Source organism: Dipodomys spectabilis, unplaced genomic scaffold (assembly GCF_019054845.1).
Source record: "Dipodomys spectabilis isolate Male_0828 unplaced genomic scaffold, ASM1905484v1 ptg000032l, whole genome shotgun sequence".
Taxonomy (NCBI): domain Eukaryota; kingdom Metazoa; phylum Chordata; class Mammalia; order Rodentia; family Heteromyidae; genus Dipodomys; species Dipodomys spectabilis.
The window spans coordinates 22,128,225-22,153,245 of NW_024870709.1; the positions used below are offsets into that span (position 1 = coordinate 22,128,225).

General features: G+C 35.8%; 1 protein-coding gene across 2 annotated transcripts in view; it reads left to right on the forward strand.

The window, feature by feature from the left end:
* Epha6 (EPH receptor A6) overlaps positions 1–25,021 on the forward strand; it is a 732,346-nt gene that overhangs the window by 499,894 nt on the left and 207,431 nt on the right. For both annotated transcript variants that reach the window (XM_042676999.1, XM_042677000.1), the window contains exons 8-10: positions 2,397–2,505; positions 6,066–6,136; positions 8,908–9,033. In XM_042676999.1, the coding sequence (XP_042532933.1) occupies positions 2,397–2,505; positions 6,066–6,136; positions 8,908–9,033 (306 nt within the window). The remainder of the gene's footprint in view (positions 1–2,396; positions 2,506–6,065; positions 6,137–8,907; positions 9,034–25,021) is intronic.

Genomic DNA, 25,021 nt, shown 5'->3' on the forward strand with positions numbered 1-25,021 from the left:
ACAGGTAGTGAATTTATTGTATTAGTGCATTTTAAGACATTTGGAAGATTAGGGAAATGTATTCCAATGCAGTTTTAATATAGTTTGCCTGCCTACCATCTTTGATGTTCTGGGCTCAATCTTCAGCACTGAAAGAAAAAAAAGACCCTCTTTGTCACCTTTATGTATATCCTGTGCTATAGAAATGCACACATTTGAATTTAGTTGTATGAAATATTTAGGAGCCCCTTTTGGTTTGTTTTTTGATGGTACTTTCAACGCAGAGTCTCATGTTATTGTTGGGCTCTCTTGTTCACTGTTAACACTCAACCATTGAGCCTCACTGCCGCAGACCGGCTCTGTTGGGACAACGGAGGACACCTAGAGAAGGAACTGGAATAGGTGGGGAGATGGCAAACAGACAACTCACACACAAGAGGAGTGGATGCTGAGTGCGATTTAATGCAGAGGATAACAAGCTTTTATAGCAAAAGTCTCCATGAGAAAGGGAAGAAGGTTACACAATCTTGCTGCATGGCTCCATTTTTGGGTGGTCACCAGCTGGTCGCCTGATAGGCACTTGTTTCTGGCTTATCTCTAAGAAATACAATGGGTTGAGATGTTTGTCACCAATTAACCATTACCTATTTTTATAGAGGCCTTAACTGTCCCATAAGATCTTTCCTGTTCCTTCTTTAATAGTAAGCACCAAGGAAGCCTAGATCTAGCAAGTCTCTTAGTAAATAAAAGAGAGTTGCAGGAAATTCTTTCTCCTAAATAGTTATCCCAGCAATTGCCATACATTCTTTCTGTTCTAGCCGAGCCTACAGCTTCTTGTAAATCTCTTACAAACAATTCCTTCTACTGAAGTGACATCGTGAAACCCCCAATACTTTTATATTTACTTATGACTTGTCTACTAGCCTCCATAAGAGGGGCTTTCAGGGTAGCACTTAACTCTGGTGAGTTAGTCATATTTTTAAGACACTCATCAGATATTGGAGTGGTCAACACTCTTAAGAAAGAGCTTTAAATAAAGGAATGTTGAGCATGAGTAAGTACAATGAGCAGCAGAAACAGTAAAAGATTAATAGGCACTCTTATACAGTGGAGAAAAGAAAAGCAGAAACACATCATCCCAGGGGTTTGCCAGCCTTTCCAGGAGTAGGCCTCTTTGAAGCCCTATTCTCCGAGGTAGACTTCGGTGAAGTCCCATTCTCAGAGATAGGTCTCTGTAAAGCCCCATTCTCTGAGGTAGACTTCGGTGAAGTCCCATTCTCAGAGATAGGTCTCTTTGAGGCCTCATTCTCAGGTCTGAAAGCTGGTTTCCCATGCTAAGCAGACTCCACTGGAGTAGGTGTGGCACCTCACCTCCAGTCCCATGGTTCACTGGTTAAAATTGGAGGTAGAGTGTTACATACTTTTTTTTTTAAATTAAGTTTTTTATTGTGAAAATACTGTACAGAGGGGTTACAGTTACATGAGCAAGGTAATGAGTACATTTCTTAACCGGCGTTGTGGCCTCCTCCTTTGGTTTTCCCCTATCATCCTTTCCCTCCCACCTCCTCACTTCCACTCCCCCCCCACTCCCACTCCCCTCCCTACTCCCACCCCACCTAAATTTTACAGTTCGTTTTCCCACATAGCGACATAGCATCCTGTACATCTCATTGTTGCAATGGGTCAATCTGGATCCCTATTTAAACAATTTGTTTACATACTTTTCTGCCCTCCCCTAGGCTACAAACCACAGTTCTAGATTTCAGCCACCTGAGTAGCTAAGATCACTGACGTGAGCCACCTTTTCTCAACTATGAACATGTTCTTCTTCTTCTTCTTCTTTTTTTTTTCCTGGTCATTGGACCTGAACTCTAGGCCTGGGCGCTGTTCCTCAGCATTTCAGCTCCACTTCTGGCTTTTTTTTTTCTGCTTATATGGTGTTGAGGAATCAAACCTAGGGACTCATGCATGCAAAGAAAGCACTCACTCTACCACTGAGCCACCTTCCCATCCCTAGTAGCGTGTTCTTAAAGGGACTTTATACAAGAGTATTGTATGCATTGTGGGATCAGATGCCAAGAGAGTCTGTAATGCTGGGTCTATTAGCTAAAGGGAAACTAAGATGAGCAATAAAGCCTTTAGTCCAGTTGTTGATTCCATTTTGAAATATAACCTTAATCCCCAAATTCAGAATATTAAGAATCTACTTACTTACTGGTGTTTTTATGAGTAAGAATATTGCCTCTCCAGTCTCATACAGCAATCATTTATTTTGGGTTAGGCCTATTTCTGAAACAAGGCAACATATCACAGGTGGCTTTTGGAACCATTGCCATAGTTCCAGCCTATAATACAAGACATTAATTTGACCTTGATGTCTTACCCATGGAAATTTCAGTATTATACCTTTGTTTCAGCTTCTGACATGGCGGCCGAACAAGGGCAGATCCTGGTGATAGCCACTGCGGCGGTCGGGGGATTCACTCTCCTGGTCATCCTCACTTTATTCTTCCTCATCACTGGAAGGTAATGGAAGCATCTCAAATTAGCTCTAAAATTGTAAATATTCACTTCTTTTTTATGTTTTTTATTGTGAAAATACTGTACAGAGGGGTTGCAGTTACATGCACAAGGTAATGAGTACATTTCTGATCAAACATTGTTGCCTCCTCCTTTGTGATATTCCCTGCCCTCCTACCTCCATAACTACACTCCCCCTGCCCAATTCCTTTTCTGACTAAATTATAAAGTTCATTTTTCAAAATCTCATTGTTACAATGAGTCAACTTGTATCCCTATTTAAAATTGTGTTTTTTCCCTTCCCTTCCCCAAATTATACCAACATCAAATACAGTGAAAATACAGGTTATACCGTGGGGGAGGAACATGAAAAGCAACAAAAAAAAATCACATGGTTCATTTCCCTTAACTTCATCTTATCTGGTCATATGTATATAGCTTTTGATCTTTTCTACTTGTCCCAGACATATACTAGTTATTGCAAATAAGTGAAACTATGGGACCTATGTTTCTTTGGGCCTGCTTACTTCACTTACAACAAATCCTCAAAGAAACAACTGCCCAATAAATAAATGGGCTAAAGACTTAAAGAGAAACTTCTCTGAAGAGGAAAGAAGGATGGCCAATAGACACATAAAGAAATGCTCAACCTCTCTAGCCATAAAAGAAATGCAAATGAAAACAACATTGAGATTCCACCTCACCCCAGTTAGAATGGCTATAATCAAGAACTCTAATAACAACAGATGCTGGAGGGGATGTGGACAGAAGGGAACCTTACTTCATTGTTGGTGGGAATGTAAACTTGTTCAACCACTTTGGAAAGCAGTATGGAGGTTCCTCAAAAGACTCCACATAGAGCTGACCTATGACCCAGCAATCGCACTTTTGGGCATTTACCCAAATGATCACAAACAAGACCATACTAAAGCTACCAGCACAACTATGTTTATTGCAGCATTATTTACCATAGCTAAGATATGGAACCAACCCAGATGCTCCTCAGTAGATGAATGGATCAAGAAAATGTGGAATTCTATGCCTCCATCAGAAAGAATGACATTGCCCATTTGTTAGGATATGGAAAGACTTGAAAAAATAATATTATGTGATATTCACTTCTTATAATCACTGTGTATCCTCATAAATGGTAGAAGTACCTCTGAGATAGGGAGGACCCCTGGTAGATTCTTCTCTTACTGGGAAGTTTATGTGACCACATAACTAACATCATTAGATCTTCCTACTAAATCCCTAAGCAGGGCACCCAGAGAAGGTGAAGGTGTGTGAAAATTGTAAAATGGGTCTCTTCCCAGTAAGTTACTTATGATATCTCCCTTACTGTAATCCCATTATACCACAAAAGTGATTTTTTTTCTTGAAAAAAAATGTAGAGGAACAACTTATTTAAAACTCCTGATAAAGCCAAATGATATCTAGTAGATTACCTAAATTGGCTTTATAAATTTAATATTCCTCTACTTTAGGATAGGGTGGATGAAAATGTAAAATAAATGTAACACAGGAAAAGGCCTAGCCTCAATCCTGACTTGTGAAGGGCTTGCTGTGACAATGTATCAAAATCATATATTGGTTTTCAGTATATCGAAGTCAGTATACATAAGTCAGGTACTGACAATTCAGAACCAAATGTGAAAATAATTTGTATGACCTTACTTTTGAAAATGTCTATCATTTTCTTATTTAACCCTTGAGAATGGGAAGGGCTTTTTTTTGTCAAAAATTACAAGAAACTTTGATAATTCCTTCAAAGGAAAAAAAATCCACCTAAATTTTAATAGAGGTATAATAGAACACTTTGTATGTTCTTTGTATTCTAAAACATATGCATCCTGAAAAATCAATATCATGATTTAAATTTAAATTGTAAATCAATGTCATGATTTAAAATTGCAATGAGAATGGCAGCCCAACAATAGATATCGGGGCTAACGCAAGAGCTCAGCTGCACAAACTCTACCAGAAAACCTTGAGACCAATGGAAGCATAGAAATAACCAATCACAACTTTCATGGGCAGTAGTTCTGTGTGAACTATAAGCAACCTTTGTTTTATTCATTTAAAAAACTTTGCTTAGTTACTAATATTTTATTAAGATTTATGTAAAATTGCAATCAATTATAGATCAGATTCCTCCAGTGAGAGAAAGCACATTGTCTTTGATTTTGTAGCTAGGTTATGCATAGGTGAAAAATTAAGAGGCTGCATGTAGCTCAGTAGTAGAGCACTGGCTTACCATGTTCAAGGCCCTGAGGTCAATCTTTAGCACAGAGAAGAAAAAAAGAAGAAAAGTTATTATCTATAATCCTGACAGCAGACTAAGGTATTGACCAATACATTAACAAGTACTTATGCCACACTTATCATATGAGCTCTGACAAATGGAAGTGTCATCTGTAAAGGAGCCTTCCTAGACTTCATTGTGAACCTTTCTTTTTACTGAATTTACCAAGGAATATAGATATTGTACAGTGGTTGTATTGATAGCCATTATTTCTGTATTCTTAACTGTAAGAGGAGTTCACAATTGCCACTATGATTACTTAAAAGCACCACTTCCAGCTTTTTCTGCTTATGTGGTGTTGAGGAATTGAACCCAGGGCCTCATGTATGCAAGACAAACACTCTACCACTGAGCTACCTTCTCAGCCCCATCGTGGAACTTTTTAATCAATAGAGAATATATAAGGGATACTGATTGGCAGACAAACTAATGCTTGCTACCATATGGGAATATATTCAATTTGCCATAGAGCTAGAGGCCAAATTCACCATGAGAGATTGGCTTGCGTACCAGAAATGCATTCTGTTGAAACAATTAGAATTAGCAATTTGATGAATTGTCAAATCATATGGATACTTTTGAATTTGTGTTGAAAACACCAGGAGAGCTCAGTTAGCTAGTAAATGAACAGGACAGGGTCCTACTAGATTCCACTTTCAAACAAATAAACCATCATACTTCTTTATATTGGAAATAGATGATACTTTCCTAAACCTCTGAGATTCTAATTTAGAATTTTGATTATTAATGTTTTTTAACCAATTCTACTTTAAGAAGCCATAGAGGAAAGAAGATGATGGTTATGGCTGATTATAAAATGTTTTATAAGATACTATCTTGGGGAGCTATCCTACTTGATAGTATCTTATTTTTGTCTGCAGCTAACTTTCATGTAAATAAAAAACATTCTATCAGGAATATTTTCATGTTTTTTAAGCTATACTTAAAAGTCATCTTTTTATATAAACAAAAGAACTTGTTGAATTGAAACCCCTCTATGCAGCTACAGATGATAAAATATTTTAAAACTTTAAAGAAACACAAGCCCTTTTCTATATAATATATATATATTTCAATTATCTCTGCTTCTTCATACACACACACACACACACACACACACACACACACACACACACACACACATTTTGAGGTAATAGAATATGAACTCAATATTGAATTTGCTAAGTAAGATTTTGGCCACTTGAGCCATGACTCCAGCCCTACAATTATTGAAATAATCTTCTCTCTACCTTTTTTAAAGGTGTCAATGGTACATAAAGGCTAAAATGAAGTCAGAAGAAAAGAGACGAAACCACTTACAGAATGGAAATCGTAAGTACTGAAGTATTTCCCTTCTATTATACTATATCCATGTTAACATGTGGATAATTCATTCCAAATGTATGTCTGATGAATTGAGAAGGAAAACCTACTCACATACACAAAAGAAAAAGAAAAAGAAAAAAGTAAGAAGAGAAGGAAAGGGGACAGGGAGGGAGGAAGAAAGGAATTCAGCATTAAGACTGTCTTCTAGCTTCCAGGTTTTTGGTGGAAATTGCACCTGCTTCTCATTAAATGACATTATCTTTGTACCAATTCTACTTGCTTGAAACCATAACAGACTGAATTTGCTAAAAATACATGCTGACTGATTATATCTAGTTATTTGCCACTCCTAATGATTCCTGTACATGAGATGGTCTTTTTCAGTAGAGCATCAGGTATAGAAACATTAGTAAATCTTCTTTCCTGTAGAAACATATAACAAACTAATTTACAATTCATTAACACTAAAAAAGAATATCAGCTCTTTAACTCTCCGATTATGTATGAAAATCTTGTGCTGACTACAAGGTTATATTCATTGGAAGATCTCTTCCCAGTCAAGCTATAATTACCACTATACTTGGTTTGATAATTGCCCTCTTCTCCTCCCTAACGCCTACCTCTACCTCCACCTCTAAATTGCAAACTACTTTGTCAAGATAATTTTTCCACCCCAAGAGGCTGAGTTAACAAGAAAGGGATGTTCTCTAATTAAACAAAGTATTGAGATGGTATGTAAAGCAACTTACTTGATGATGGAAAGCTTATTTTACATAAAAGGAAACAAAAAGAATATGAGCCTTTCTCTCCTAGATCACCCTGCAGGGCAGGAAAAAGATTTAAATAAAGATATTATAAAGTAGTAGTATGGTTCAGGACAAGATCTAAAATTCCTATGGTTTACTTGTTGTTTTCTAAGCACTAGCGTTTGAACTCAGAACCTTGTGCTTGCCTGGCAGGCCCTCTAAGTGCTGAAATTCATCTAAACCTCTCTCGCACTAGACTTGTTTTGAGGTAGGGTCTCATTTCCTGCCCAGAAGTGCACCTGAAATCCTGAAATCCACCTATTTTAGGCTTTCCATAAATAAAGGTATGTGCCTTTCCACAATAAAGGTATGTGCCACTATATATAGCTCTCCTTTGAGAAGGATTATCATGAACTTTTATGCCTTTTCTGAGTTTTTTTTCCTCGCTCAAGTAGCTAGGATTATCGGTATTACTAAATGATGCCTAGCAGCTTCCTATGATTTCTTAGCGTAGCTGTCAAGTAGCTTAACAGTCGAGTTGTTGCCTGACATGTGTTTGATCCTCAAGAATGTCAAACAGGAAGAGTATAAGGACCATGTATCTGTCGATCTACTCTCACTAAGGTTCTGACTCAAAGGTCCAGGGCATGACTAAGACACGTGCATTTTTAGAAGTTATCCCAGACTATTCTTTCATACAATGAGTATGTGTCGTGTCTCCCAGAACTATCAGAGCTCATCCCTAGCACAGGGTGATGTGAAAATGTTTTAACCAGATTGCAGAAACCTGGGTCCAGACACCTGGACAGGTGACTTATCCTGAGCAACCTTATGATTCACTGCAGGGCATTTAGTACTGAGGCTTAGAGGAAAATGATGCTCCTGAGATATTTATTATCTGCTTTCTAAATAGCAGTTTCACATAAACTAAGCCAGATGGGCTCAGCAAGAAGCAAGGAAAATAACCTGAGGCTGCCAAAAAGTAGAAGAGAAAGAAACTGATGTTTTAAGAAAGCAGAGACAAGTTAAATTAGTAAGCCAATGTTCAAAATTGATACTAAGTTCAGGTGTTTTTTTCTATACTACACATTTTTTTCAAGAAAGAAAGTAACATTAACAAGTCACTTTATTCTGTAGAAATATGCAATCATCATAAATAACTGAAATAACATCACTGCTAAAACTATGTCTGAGTGAATAAATGAACAAGTCATTTGTGCCCAAAGTAACATAATCTACTTACTGTATATGTGATTAGGTACAACTAATAAGCTAATAGAAGATACCAGATTGTAAAATGAAACTTACTTTTTCCTCTTTTATTTCATCTGAGCTCTAAGCCTCTGAGATGGTGACACCCACATTCAAAGGGACTTCCCTTCTTAATCCTACTTGGAATTCCCCTCACAAATACACCCAAAAGACTGCTTTACTAATCTCTTATCTGCTTCTAAATAGTCAAGTTAACAATCAAATTCATCATAACACATTAACAATGAGTATCCTGGAGCCCATGGCTCATACCTGCAATCCTAACTTCTCGAAAGGCTGAGATCTGAGGATTGTGGTTCAAAGCCATCCTGGACACCAAAGTCCCTGGTCTTCAAATAATCACAGAAAAAGCTGAAAGTGGAGCTGTGGCTCCAAGATCTAACCTTGAGCGAAAAGAGTTCAGGGACATTGCCCAGGCTCAGAGTTCAAACTCTAGGATTGGAAAAAAAAGAAAGAAAGAAAGAAAGAAAGAAAGAAAGAAAGAAAGAAAGAAAGAAAGAAAGAAAGAAAGGAAGGAAGGAAGGAAGGAAGGAAGGAAGGAAGGAAGGAAGGAAGGAAGGAAGGAAGGAAGGAAGGAAGGAAGGAAAGAACTCAAGTTTCTAGTCAGAGCTTTAGGAGAAAAGGGGACAGATAGGAGGAGAAGGGAATTTAAGCAATTAACAACAATGACTAGTTTAGTAAGTCATTTTTTGAAATAGTCACTAGAAATACAACTACTACAATACTCTTAATAAATTCAACCTTTTATTTTTGTTGCAGTGCGCTTTCCAGGAATTAAAACTTACATTGATCCGGATACTTATGAAGACCCATCCCTAGCGGTCCATGAATTTGCAAAAGAGATTGATCCTTCAAGAATTCGAATTGAGAGAGTCATTGGAGCAGGTAATCATCCAACCTACATTTGTGAACGTAGGATTCCTCAGTGGCTTTGCAACTTGTTCATCAACATCGTATTTTTAATCAGAACAGCTTTTGTCACTGAAAAATTTTAAGGCATTACATTATCTTAGATTGTAATGCTATTTTACATGTACAACTACCCTACATTTGATGTTCAAACAATGAGTAAATTCACAAGTTATTTTTAACATCCTGTAGTCATTTATCATAAAGGAGATAAATTACAGTGAAATTAAAATGCTTCAGAAATGTCTTTAGAAATTGCAGTTTCAGGGTTTTGTCCCAAGGCTAGTATAGATTTACACAAACCCTAATCTATAGACTTGTACAATATAATTAGTATTCAGAGTGTCTTTGAGGCTCAGCATGGCTGAGTATTCTAAGAATCATTCTTGGTAAAATTTGGGCCAATATAGTTTTATATCATTTTAAGTCAAATTAAGAATTCTTCCTACATGGAACATCCCAGTACTCAGAACACCATTATTCAACTATTCTGGAAAATTTACCATTTATTGTAAACCATACCACCAGGGTGTGTACTCTAAATTAGTTAGAAAAGAGATGATATTTTTATAAAAGGAACTGGTTGCTGGGGACTGGTGCCTCACACCTATGATCCTAGCTTCAAAGGAGGCTGAGATCTGAGGATCACAATTCAAAGACAGCCAGGGTAGGAAAAGTCCTTGAGACTTTTTTTTCTGTGAGATTCTTTTTTTTTTTTATTGTGAAAATACCGTATAGAGGGGTTACAATTACATGGGCAAGATAATGAGTACATTTCTTATCAAGCATTGTTGCCTCTTCCTTTGTTTCCCCTTCCCATCCCTTCCCATTTCCCCCCAGCACCCCTCCACCCTCCACCCCTGCCTCCCCCCAAAGTTGTAAAGTTCATTTTTCTACATAACAACTTGTACATCTCATTGTTGCAATGGGTCCACCTGTATCCCTATTTAAACTATTTGTTTTTTCCCTTCCCCTCCACAAATTATACCAACATCAAATACAGTGAAAGCAAGGATAACACTGTGCAGGAAGGACATACAAAGCAACAAAGAAATCATCTTATAAATATGTTAGAAACAATGAAAGGAAAAAACAGTCCTTGAGACTCTTATCTCCAATTAATCACCAAAAAAAGCTGGACATGGATGTGTGGCTCGTGGCAGAATGCTAGACTTGAGCAAAAGAACTCATGGTCAGTGCCCAGACCCTGAAATAAAGCCCAGGCTGGGAAGTGAAGCTGGAGAAGAAAGGCTGACTCCTCTTTCACACCCTTGACCTCAGATGAGTACTACATACTGGCCACATTCAGATTTGAGAAGATCTCCTCAAAACCACATTTAGCTCCTATTTTCATGTCTGCCTCTAAGTCACCAACACATCTACTTTCAACTCAGAAGGAAAAAAAGAGCTCGATTTCTTTGTCCATTTTGTGAAGTAATATCCTGGAAATTACAAACACATTTATTCAGTTTTCAATGATCAAATATGATCCAATGGGCAGACTGAAATGCAAGAGAGTTTTGAAAGATAAACACTGAACTGAAAGCCTCTTATGCAGCCACAAGAGATAAAGATGCTATCCTAAAACAGTAAGGAAAAACTTGATTTCAAAGGGAATATGAGTCTCCTGATGTTGCTACACATTGTAGTCTTTGGAGAAAGTGTAACAGGCTAAGTGTGGTCATTCCAACCAGCTGCCATGTTTGCAAAAACAGCACCAGAGGCCATAATCAGAGAACCTGATTATGCTTTGCCCCCTTTCAAAGCCCTTTACCAACAGGCTTCTAAATTTACAAAGTGAATGCAAAGTGAAAATGCAGAGTCTCTTGTTAAAACAATTATTAACAGTTTTAACATGGCAGCAAAAGGGCCTTTAACCTCTTACAGAAACACGCTAAACCAAAACCACGGGAGTGAAATTTGTTATCCAGGAAAAAATATACAGTACCTGGCAAAGAAACAGTTACTAATCCTTAACAGGTTTCTAGTGCAGATGCACACTATTCAATCATTCAGCATTTTTAAATGAGTTATAAAATCTGCATGTTAAAAAACTTTCATAGTAATATTTTCAGAAAGAAAAGAGCATGGGATATATGATGTCTCTTCCTTTTCTTTTTCTATTTTTGTGGTACTGGTTCTGGGGCTTGAACTCACGGACCTGGGGTGCTAACAGGTCAAAGCTAGTACTCTACCACTTGAGTCACAGAACCATTTCTGGTTTGTTTGTTTAATTGGAGGTAGGAGTCTCATGGTCTTTCCTACCCAGGTTGGCTTTAAAGTGTGATCCTCAGATCTCAGCCACCTTGAGTAGATAGAATTCAGGTGTGAGACACTGAAGCTTAGCATCATTTCTTAATACATTCACAGAATAATGTTTAGTAAATGGCTCATACAAAAATATAGGCTAATTCATTTTCTCATATGAATTCCTTACATGTATCAGAGATTTGAGTATTCAATCTGTCTTCCACAACTTCTGTCCTGGGATTTTCAACTTTGTAACCATACAAATACAATGTATCCAAACCTGTATATAGTCTTAACTTTCCCTATCTTTCAGTAAATTTCACTGTATATTATGAGTTTTCTACTATATATATTTTTTAATTTTACTAGTCTATTTAGTAGTGGCAGCTTATCTTTGTTCATCAATACTGGCCTGAATTTCCATGAAAATGCACATTTCCATTTAAATGAAGTGTGCAGCTCTGTTGCATAGGAGACTATCGGGATCATCTATATCCTTTGATTTTTTTTGCATCATAAAATGAAATACTGTGGGCAGAGGACTGTAAAACAGAAATTCCCAGGCTTAAAAAAAGGCAAGTCAGATTAGAATAGAATCATTATTTTACACATATCTTGAGAGATAATGAGAACATTTGTAAACTGAATTTTAATCATGGTCTGGGAAAGGTCACTAAAAGGCTATCCTTTTTTAAGGCAATACTGATCCTATGTCATTGTAAGAGAACTTTGCCTAGTATAGTATCTATAATTTTGAAGCATTATTCCATTGAAAAGAATCAGTCTTATGTCTCTAAGCCCATAGGGCACCTTTCTTAGATTTGACCTTCCTTCTTTCTCTAGTCTCAATGAAAATGCATATCTTGCCGTCATTTGTATTCTATCCCTTTATCTATACAAAACCCCTTATTGCTTCTACTATCAGCTTTCTCTTCTGGCTTAGTGTCACTCTATTTTTCTCTTCCTAGAGTAGTTCAAAGGGTTTTAACTATTGGTTTCACAGCAGATATCTGCAAGCAGGTAAAAGACAGTTGAAAGGACAAAAAATAAAAGATAGAAAAGTAAATGCTATATTTTGAGCCTATTATTTTTGTTCTGTAATTGTTATCTTGTTTGAGGTCATGTCTGCACGTGATGAACAAGGCAAAATCATCTCATTAACAGGTCTCCTAAATCACCTCCCATGCCTCCAGCACGACACTGATCTAACTCTTTTATTATCTATTACTTTTTAGTTACCTTTAAGAAACTCTTATATCTACTTTATTATGGTTGTCTCTATTTTACAGTTGAATTATATGTTCCTACAGTATTACAAGAAGAAATGCAAACAGTAGTGAAGATGTGGTTTCACAATTCTCGTTTTATAAGAAGAAACTTGGTTTATATATATAGCACATAGTTTCTACATTAGATGAGAGGGTCTTCAGAGGCAGGTTTTTTTCTTGTCCATCTTTGAAAGAATTTATGATAAAGGTCAAATTGAGAGTTTTGGTTTTTTGTGTGGCATTCTTGCAAACTCTTTAACATAACCAATCAAGAGAATAAGATCCTCAACACCTTGTAGCAATTATGTTATTTCTTTTATTCAGCAATGTTTTCTAAATCAAATGATGTAATGTAAAAGTTAGCTTTATTCATTATCCATTGACACTAAGCCAAGGATAAAAAAGACACAGACTGAAGCAAGACTGAATCATGACTTTGCTACTAATTTTATGACCTGAACAATTTATAGATCTTTTATGGATTCATAATAATAATAGCTACCTTATAGGATTAAAAAGATTAGAGATGATTCATATTGAGGACAAGGCATAATACACACTTAATTTTAAAATGTAGAAATATTACCAAAAGATGAAAAAAATTAACATAGTTTTTTTTTATTTTTTTATTTTTTTGGTCAGTCATGGGGCTTGAACTCTGGGCTTGGGAGCTGTTCCTCAGCTCTTCAGCTCAAGACCAGCGCTCTACCACTTGAGCCACAGTGCCACTTTTGGTTTTCTAGTGGTTTATTGGAGATAGGAGTCTTACAGACTTTACTTGCCCAGGCTGACTTTAAACTGTGATCCTCAGATCTCAGCCTTCTGAGTAGCTAGGATTACAGGTGTGAGCCACCGGCACCCAGCTAACATAGTTTTAGTGGTTGAAAAGAATGACTTAAATATTGGTCCAAAAGAATTTGTCTTCTGTCATTTTGTAACTTTCAGTTAGTTGAAAATGAGTAATTAAAATGAAATTTTTTCTTGTTACAATGAATTCTATCAATATCAACAAATTCTGTTCTTTAATTTTTCCTATATCTGTGAGATATCACTTATTATAGATATGACTTATTTTTGCTGTAAATTTAAGGCATTAAATGAGTCTAACAAAAAACCCTTTCTCAATGTTTTTATATAATATATTTTAAACTAATCTGTTAACATATTCATGGTAGTCTAAAACATTAGTAGATTTTTAAAATCAAGAATAGGACTATTGTTACAGTGAATGATGATTATCAGGTTGATAGGGTTAAAAGTGCTTAGGACACATATAAAGTATGCTTTTGCTTGAGTCTAGGAGGCCATTCTCAGAGATCACAGTAGATCAGGAGTGATCTGACTAATCAATATATCCATCCTTTGATGTATTCATCATATGATGACATAACTTGGAAGTTGTGAGTAGACAGTTGGAGAAAATAGATCATTTAGGAGAAAGTTGACTTGGGGTTGTATCTTTCACTGATCCCTTCCTATACTGTACTTTTCTCTGCTTCCTCTTGCCATTTCCTCTCTGCCACAATGGACTGACATTTGGGAAAGGAGATATAAAAATAATAACTTCTTTCAAGCTATTTCTGTCAGATACTTTGTCACAATAATAAGAAAGCTAACAGCTTAGACAACCATTTATCTGTTTACTAGATCTTAGCTAAATTTTATATTGAAACAATTCCACAATCTATATTTTATATTGAAAGGTAGGTGAGGCACATTTGTGAGCTTACATGTGGATTTGCCATTCTTGCTAATTGCCTCTGAGAGAAACAAATAAATCTGTAAATTAATCCACAATTAGGATATTGTATTATTTTATTATTTAATAGTTAATTTAATTCTTTTAAATGAAGACATCTGTCTTTGCAGCAGCAAAAATCCTAGTAAAGCGTAAGTTAATGTGTAATAATCAATATAAAAATCAAATGAGTAATGCATATAAATTAGAAATAAAATTAAAGGCCAAATTTATAGAAGGCATGAATTAAAGTTGTTGCATTTGTTTATATTAACAATTTGACAAATAGAAACAAATTTTAAAATTTTTAATATTCAATTGCACTTAGTGAAATAAAATGCTCTATGGAAAATAGTATTTAATGTTCCGTTTGTATAATTGGAAATGAGATAAGACATTTATAACTTATTAAAAAACTTACTAATCTTCATACGATTTCCTTTTTCCCTTTTTGATGTGTATGTTGCTAAAGTATTTGATAAAATTAAGGAATCTAGATACTAATTTCCAATGAGTTCTTACTGTAAGAATACAGGAAAAAGATGGAGTGCATTTTTTAATGTTTATTTTTATTTTGGAAGTACAGATGTTTGAACTCAGCGTCTCACAAATGTAAGCAAGCACTATACAACTTGAGCCACTCTACCCAGCCTAGGATATATTTCTATAGACATAAATAAGGTTAATTTTTTTTTTTTTGGTCCGGTCGTGGGGCCTGAACTCTGGGCCTGGGTGCTGTCCCTCAGCTCTTCAGTTCAAGGCTAGCGCTCTACCACTTGAGCCACAGCACCACTTCTAGCTTTTTTCTTTTTGCTTATGGGGTGCTGAGGAATTGAACCCAGGGCCTCATGCATGCAAGGCAAGTGCTCTACCACTGAGCCACCTTCCCAGCCCCCATAGGTTAATATTTTCTTAAAACTAAGAACCAGAAAAGGAGGAAGATCCATAACCAATAACAACAGTATTTTTCTTTATATTCCTGTGACATATTAGTTATTACTTGCTGCATAAAAATTACACTAAAATTCAAAGCAAGAACATTACTCTCACGATTTGGGTGGCTCAGGCTCCTGCAAGGTTGTGGGAAAAGTTGCAATCAGGTCATCAGTGGCTGAGATCTCACCTGAACACTCAGCCAAGATCCACTTTTTGACTCATCTATATTGCTATCGTCAGATATAAATCCCCTTAGGTTCAGTGGATAGAAAGCCGTAATCCCTCACTTGGCTATCGAATGTAACAGGTCTACCTGTAGGCTTGTCCAACAGTACAATTTGCTTTATTAAGGCCAAAAAGAAGAGTTTGCTAGCAAGACCAACATTTCAATAATTTATAACTAATCACCATTGTTATATACTATGATTTATTCATGTGATCCAAGGTCCAGACCACATTGAAAACAATGGAAATCACTCAGGGCCTATTTGCAGTAATCATCGTGTTTAGTGTGGATGTCTGCATACAATATATAGTAATCTTTGACATTGTATATATGTAGCTCTCTGATCATCCTAATTTCCCAGGGACACCTTTTTTGTTTCATTCAAGATAGCATTTGATGCTTGGACCATTTATTCTGGCTCATTCTTACAAACTGATAGTGAGAAAAGATTACTGGTATGAGTTAGATACAATCAGGACTAACCTGCCCAACTACTGGGAACATCTTGCTCTAGAGCACGTTATCATCACTTAGTTTTTTTTTTCTTTCTTATACATTTATTCAATGTAAGTGATTTAATAGACATTTTCATACACAGGGTTTAAGCTATTAGCTGAAGTCTGCCTTGTATCTAGGGTAAACAGAAATTTTAGAACACAGCAATTGTCAGGCTTGGTTTGCTCATACTGCTAAGTGACAGAATGTTGGTTTTATGAGATGTTTGTGGAGCCCTTGTGAATATCATTAATCTTATGCCTACCACATGTCTCTTAGAGTATACTATTGGTTTCTAAGCATAAAGATCATTTGAACAATTAGGTTTAACACTACTGTATTAATGGTGGCAAGCTTTCATTGAGAATACAATTTGGAGAAAGTTGAGAAAAAAATGGATGTAGTTCTAAATATCTGTCTTGTACAGAAATGCAGGGTTGTTTACACTGTAAGATTATTTCAGAAGGCTATTTCAATAATGCTGCCTGGGAGACCATGTGTTTTCTACAGTAGTGAGCAGAAAAATGTGATTTAAGGTCATAAATCTGCCACCAGGATTTGCTTTTATCATGCTATCGTTTGTCTAACATGAAGAAATTAACTGATTGTTCCCATCGTTATGCTTGCATTTTCAATCTAATTGTCCATGTATTTAACTAATAATTTGGAACATCTCATGATATATTACAATTTGATATGGTGGTTTTATTTATTTCTCTTCAGAACTTAGTCTTTTCTGAAAATCTAGTCCTACATTTTACCTAATTAATAATAGTGACTTTGATTTCCAATGACATATACACTAAACCTATTGCAAAGAGGAAAGATGTTTTGCTTTTACTGAGAAAAGGGTGAAATAAAAAGAGAAAGCTCAGGGCACATTTTTTTCCTGTCTATATGTGTATACACATACACATGTAACAAATTTATATAAGCTTAGGCTGTATTATGGTTTAGATATATGGGTTGTGTGTCTCCAAATGCTTCATGCACTAGAATTAAATCCCTATTGTGAAATATTAAGAAGACAGAAACAATCCCAACTACAGTGTGAAGAGATAGGGCCTTTGGCAGGTGATAACTAAAGTCAATACTGTGGAGGCCCATGAATGAATCTTGTAAATCTTGTAAGGAGAGAGAGAGAGAGAGAGAGAGAGAGAGAGAGAGAGAGAGAGAGAGAGAGAGAGAGAGAGAGAGCAGAGACAGAGACAGAGAGAGAGCAGAGAGAGAGAGCAGAGACAGAGACAGAGACAGAGAGATCTTTTTGTTTTTTATTGTTTTGTGTAGTTGATATACAGAGGGGTTACAGTTACATGCATCAACTACCAACTATACCAAATACAATTCCTTTTGAACCATTTTTCCCTTCTATCACTCTCTCCCAATCATTCTCTTTGGTCCCCATGCACAAGATGTCCATTTCATTTTCTACATGGTGTCTGTTGAGTATCATTGTTGTATTTATTCATCCTTTCTGTGCCTGACCGTACCCTCCTAAATACAAACAAATAAACAATACAAAAGGAAACTTGAACAAAAAAAGTCAACTAAAAAGTGCCTCTTATTTTCCTTTTTTTGGAGTTCATTTCACAGAATATTATTTTATGTGTCCATATCTCTTGAGCCTTTGTCCACTACTGCTATGCTTAGCCTACTTTCACCACTGCATATTAACGACTAGGATCCTGTGTAATTTATCATGTCTTTGTTTTATTTATTTGTTTTGGTCATTCAGTATGTTTACCTGTAGATTTAGATGCACATTCTAGTTACCACAAATGAGGGAAACCATGTAGCCTGTTTCTTTGGTTCTGGCTTACTTCACTTAACATAATATTTTCCAAGTCTTTCCATTTCCTTACAAATGGTACAATATCATTTTTTTCTGATGCATGAGTAGAATTACACTCTGTGTGTGTGTGTGTGTGTGTGTGTTTGTGTGTGTGTGTGTGTGTGTGTGTGTGTGATCACATTTTCTTTCATTTCCCCCACTGAGGGACATCTAGGTTGATTCCATATCTTGGCTATGGTAAATAATGCTGCAATAAACTTGGTTGTACTGGTGGCTTTATTTGGCTTGGTTTGTGGTCCATTGGATAAATGCCCAGGAGTGGAATTGCTGGGTCATAAGGAAGTTCTATGTTTAGTCTTTGAACAAGTTTACATTCCCACCAACACTGTAAAAGAGTTCCCTTTTGGCCATATCCCTGACAGCATTTGTTATTGTTAATTTTCCTGATAATGGCCATTAGCAAGATCTTTATATAAGTCCACAATCCTTATCACATAAGGACCTTACTTTGAACGCCCAGATGACATCATTTAATCTTAATTATTTCTTAAATGCCATTATATCCAATTAGAGTCACAGTGGATGTTAGGGCTCTAACATATGAATTTAGAGAGAACAAAACGCATTAAATATTATATTTATATAAGGAAGGGAGAAATAGAGGATTGAAGAAGAGCAAAATGGAGAAAGAAATATAGGGAGAAGGAGGAAACAGAACCAGATAATAATTAATGTGAAATACTGTAATCCAAGTTTATGTATTGGTAAAATTTGAATGAAAGAATGAAAATTGGAAATTAACACAGTGTGACTGTTAGGCTTCTCTTATTAGAAAAGCTCTGGAATGAGAGCTAATAATAGGAGATAAAGCCAAGAATCTCAAGGTCATTTATTTGACCAGAGAGAAATGGTAGAGCCAGAGGGAAAGAGAGATAGAGAGAAATAGAGTACCATCTAAAAAGATGGTACATTTTCACTTACCTTTCAGGTCATGATGATGTGATTACTGTTAAGACTGTAAAGAACCTATCAAAAAGTTATTGTGATAACTTAGATCAAGCTGTTTAATATGAGAGGAAGCCTCTGAGTACTGCTCCTAATCAGAAAGTACCTACCAATAAAAGTATACCTTCTTAGTGGTTTATCCAACTGGTGTTAGAACCTTAATTTTCAATCTCAAGTCCTTGCTATTGTGTCATAACTAATATTAATATCAATGCATATTAAATAGTAGCTGTTCATTGGTTATAGTGGAGAATGGTCTTAGTTGTATCATATATATATATATATATATATATATATATGTATGTATATATGTATATATAATACAGAAGGAAAAACACTCCCAAAAATTTTTTTATCCTGCATAACTACGTAGTCCACCCATGTTTACAAATTTCATAACTATTTTTTTACAATGCATGGTCCTTCCTTTCCTGAATCTTGTTCCTGTTATTAAGCGTTCCTGTTATGTTTGTCCCTGAAACGCCTACCTACTGACATGAAAGTTCAGTCTAAGTTATGGGAAGAGGTGCCAGACAACTCAGCTCTCTAAGCTTTGATTTCCTTACGTGTGAAAAAAAATAAAATACAATTGCTCCTTCATGATTGTGGTGAGACGCAAATGAGAAAGTCAGATTTTCCCTGAACATTTAGACTTTATCAGAACACTGTGCATGCAAGTGTTCACAGCCTCACCTGGCAGCCCATTCTTTGTGAATAGTTTCAGTAAGCAGAGGGTCTTTGTGAGTAAAAATGTGCTTCCTTATAACACTGTATATAATAACATTACCCACTGTTACTGGTTCTGAGAAATTGAGCTTTTACAAAATATACTTCATCAGTCTTCTTCCTCATAAACCCTCATACATTCGAAGGCAAATGTGAGCATCCTTAGTCTTCCTTTTCCTGCCCAGAATCTTTCCAAAATGGAAACCCAATATCCCAGATGGTTTCAAATCAATGCAGAAAATACAGGGCTAGCACCTCCCCTGCTGTGCTTTGATTAGGACAGCTTGAGTCTGTGTTTGCTTTTTGAAGAGCTTCCATGTACTGTTGGCACAGGGCAAGCTTCTTGCAAGTTTATCCCAATGATATTTCTCAAATGAGTTCCTATTGAACCAGGCCTAGTGTCCAAATAACTTTATTATGCTGAGTGCAATAATATATTTTATTCATATGCTTATGCAATAATGCTATATAAATCATATATTCTAAATCTGTTTGTATAAGCTTACTATATATTTCCATTTTAGAACTATTCCCTGAAAGCTATGTAAAACATGTATATTCTCAATCTGTTTGTATAAACTCGCTTTCTATTCCTATTTCATAACAAGTCCTCTTAAACTTTTATTGATGCTCTATGCAAGATTCTCCAACATATCCATGTCCTTTTCCATCTCAACTAGACCAGCCAGTACAATTATTGTCCTTCCAATATCATCTGTGATGTCTTTCCATTTCCTAACAAATGGGGAAATGTCATTCTTTCTGATGGAGGTATAAAATTCCATTGTGTACATGTACATTTTCTTGATCCATTCATCTACTGAGGAGCATCTGGGTTGGTTCCATATCTTAGCTATGGTAAATAATGCTGCAATAAACATAGTTGTGCTGGTAGCTTTAGTACGTCTTGTTTGTAAACATTTGGGTAAATGCCCAAAAGTGGGATTGCTAGGTCATAGTGGACCTCTATGTGGAGTCTTTTGAGGAACCTCTATACTGCTTTCCAAAGTGGTTGAACAAGTTTACATTCCCACCAACAATGCAGCAAGGTTCCCTTCTGTCCACATTCCCTCCAGCATCTGTTGTTATTAGATTTCTTGATTATAGCCATTCTAACTGTGGTGAGGTGGTATCTCAATGTTGTTTTGATTTGCATTTCTTTTATGGCTAGGGAAGTTGAGCATTTCTTTATGTGTCTATTGGCCATCCTTCTTTCCTCTTCAGAGAAGTTTCTCTTTAAGTCTTGAGCCCACTTATTTATTGGGCAGTTGTTTCTTTGAGGATTTGTTATTGGGGGATTTAATTTTTTGAGTTCTAGGTATATTTTAGATATGAGACCCTTGTCTGTGTATGGCTAGTGAAGATCTTCTCCCAATCCATGGGCTTTCTATTGATCTTGTTAGCTATGTCCTTTGCCATGCAGAAGCTCTGCAACTTCATACAATCCCATTTGTCCAACCTTTCTTTGATTTGTTGTTTCTGTGTCTCTGTTAAAAATTTCACTGAAATTTTCTGATAGGATTTTTTAGGCTTTAAGAACATGGACTTTCTTTTTTTTAAATACATTTTTTATTGTAAAGATACTGTACAGACAGGTTACAGTTACATGAACAAAGTAATGAGTACAATTCCTATGGTGCATTGTTACCTCCTTTTCTTTTTCCTACCCTCCCTTCCCTCCCATCTCACAACTACACTCCCCATACCCCCTCCCCATTTAAATTGAAAAGTTCATTTTTCAACATAGTTTTTGTATATCTCATTGTATCCCTGTTTAAGCATTATGATTTTCCCTTCCCTTCCCCAAGCTAGAGATAGGGACACAATGTATTTATAATGTACCATGTGATTTTTTTGTTGTTTCTCTGTGTGTTCCTCCCCCACAGTATAACCCCTGTTTTCACTGTAGTTTGTGTCAGTGCCCTGCATCTTGTATACACTTCTCTAGCACATAGACTTCTAAATACTTGTTTAATAGAAGCTTCTGACATTCTGCTCCTTTCTCCATTGTGCTTTGTCTCACCCTGCCAGGAACAACTGTGTGTCTTTGATACTATTAGTTAGCAAGAATTAACATATGTTTCCATGATTATTTTTTGCATTTCTTGTACTCCTCACCTAAAAGCATAAAAATGACATTTGTCCATTTTACAGATAAGAAACATATGCCTTGAGGAGATTAAATAAAGAGTCAAGTACAAGCCAATCTCAGATCACTAAGATTTTATATTTTGTGCACTCATTAACTACAAAATCATTACAAATAATCTTTTCTGCGTATGAATCTGTACTTCTTCACAAGAATATCTTATTCTAGCACTTGTTCAATTGCTCTTTCCTCAACCATCTTTCATCACATTAGGATTCACCTGGCATAGGAACACCTATGGCTGTGTTCCTTGATGTTATCCCAGCTTTCTGTTAGTCTGTCTTTCTGCACTTACTTCCTTATTCCATGATATGAAGACTGAAGCCTAGTTGCTTAATGGATTTTTAGGGGAAAAGAGAATTGTCACTCCCTCTGAACCCTAACTAACCAACATAACCTAACAGCCCACCAATACTGCTCTCTCTTTTTCCACAGTTCCTTTCACACACACACACACACACACACACACACACACACGTTTCACTTGTATCCTTTCACAAAATGGATGCATCTAAGCTGACTTTCTCTCCTCTTAGCTATAGCAATAACTTGATTTCTTGACTTCTTTCTTGTGCCCTGTATATGCATCCATATGCCCTCAGACACTATAGTTGGTTCAGAAATTTGTTGAACAATGTTCTACTGGAGTCCCATGTCTTGCCCTCATTGTTCTTGAAGACAAGGAGATTGGTTCTTTTCTATTACTTAAAGGGCTTCAGAGTGAAAGAAGTTGAACACATGTTTACTTTCTATCTTATCCAGAAGCCATTGATACAAAATGAAAAAAGTGTGAAGAAATTTCAACAATAAATAAACTTTGCTACTATATATTTTACACACACGCACACACACCCACACCCACACACCCGCCCCCCCATATATATATATATATATATATATATATATATATATATATATATATATATATATATATAATTTCAAACAGCTCTTTAACTCTAAACCCATTTCCTATCATTTTCTCAACCTAAAGCAAGCCTATCTATCAGAATGGCATGGAATATATTTTCCTGGAAAAAATTAAGTATTTAACAATAAAACCAAATGACAACTAGTATTGTGCAATGTTCTTGGCTTTAAAAACATATCAGACTTAGATGCTGGAGGGGATGAGGACAGAAGGGAACCCTACTGCATTGTTGGTGGGAGTGTAAACTTGTTCAACCACTTTGGAAAGCAGTATGGAGGTTCCTCAAAAGACTCCACATAGAGCCCCCTTATGACCCAGCAATCCCACTTTTGGGCATTTACCCAAATGTTCACAAAGAAGACCACACTAAAGCTACCAGCATGACTATGTTTATTGCAGCATTATTTACCATAGCTAAGATATGGAAACAACCCAGATGCCCCTCAGTAGATGAATGGATCAAGAAAATGTGGTATATATACACAATGGAATTTTATGCCTTCATCAGAAAGAATGACATTGCCCCATTTGTTAGGAAATGGAAAGACTTGGAAAAAAATTATATTAAGTTAAGTAAGCCAGGCCCACAGAAACATAGGTCCCATGGTTTCCCTTATTTGCAATAACTAGTATATGTCTGAGTCAAGAAGAAAAGGTCAGATAAGTTGATATTAGGGAAATGAACCCTAAGATATGTATTCAAATGTTTTTTATTCTTTTATGCGATTGTTTCTAACACATTTATTTCTTTGTTGTTTTGTATGTCCCTCCCCCATGGCATAACCCCTGCTTTCACTGTATTTGATGTCGGTATAATTTGTGGAGGGGAAGGGAAAAAACAAATCGTTTAAATAGAGATACAGGTGGACCCATTGCAACAATGAGATGTACAAGTTGTTATGTTGAAAACAAACTTTACAACATTGGTGGGGGGGAGGAGGGCTGGGGGATGGGAGAGGGGGAGGATGGGAAAGAATGGGAAGGGGAAACAAAGGAGGAGGCTACAATGCTTGATAAGAAATGTACTCATTACCTTGCCCATGTAATTGTAACCCTTCTGTACAGTATTTTCACAATAATAAAAATTAATAATAATAGAAAAAACATACCAGACTTGCTTTTAACCAAATCAAGCATAAAAGCAAATAATGGATTTAGAAACTGACTACTCTGTTGTTATCTAAAGATAGCTAGTGTACAAGAAATATCAGTTTCATAATATCAAAAATAAAAATTTGGGGGAGTGTACATAGAATAAAATTACTTTGCTTTTAGGTTTCTGATTGTTGTTCTTTTTAATCAAAAAGAACCAGAGCATCCATGACAAATGACATGCAGCTTTCATTTATTCCTCTAGCACAAACATGAGCACTGCCAGCTTCTTTATTCATGATATTCTGTGTGATGAAATCCAAGGCAATCACCTGGCCTGTCACTATTTTTAAAGGAGAAAAAAGGGGAAAAAAGAAACATCAAGAGCAAAAGATCTTTAGCCTGCTTCTCTTCTTGGCTGGTAGTATAGCGTGCCTTTCAAAACAATGCATTTAAGTTTCTGCAAATTCTATGGTTTATTAATGCCAATTTTTAGTTATGTGATATATATTTGTACTTTATAAATCAATTTATCTTCAATCATTTTTATTTGCATTTTGGATTTTTTAATTCTTGTTTTTCTAATTCTTGACTACAGAATACATTATGTTTTAATTTAGAAAATTCTTGAAATTTATGACTTTCCCAGGGCCAATAATTTACCCAGCAATCAATGTAATAAACAGGACTAAATTTTATATATTTTGGTGGATACTGTGATAGAGATCAAGTAGCTGAGTTGAACTCAGTGTATTCTTCAAATATCCCAAATAGTACTATCTAATTAGGAAGTGGTTTCTACTATCATGTCAAGTTTGAGGATGGAAAAAATGAATATGGAATTTGGAGCTGCCGGTACCATCTCAAACATCTCTATTTTGACTGGATTAAAATTTTAAATATCTACTATTAGAAATATGTTTGTAGAATGGCAAGAAGTTTCAAGGTTTCTATTCCATATACAATATAGCTCATAACTTTAAAAACACCAAGACTATCATATTAGATGAAATCCGTAATGTACTCCAATAATGAGAGTACAAGAATACATTATGCAAAACAGTTTGTCTCCTACTGAGGTTCAATAATGCATAGATGTCTTCTCAACATTCCTGAATAAATTAATACTATTATTATTATCAATAGCTCACTTAAGTAAGCTTAAAGCTTACAGTATTTATTTACTTTCACAATCAGTTCACTAATGTGCTTTGTTAAGTGAGCTTATATAAGCACTTCAAATGGTACCTATTACCTAATCATCTCTTGTTGTTATCTTTTTTCTGATATATGAGGATAGAGTAAAAGTATGTTAAGAAACATCAATCTTTCTAGTTGCAAAAGGGCTGCACTAAAGTT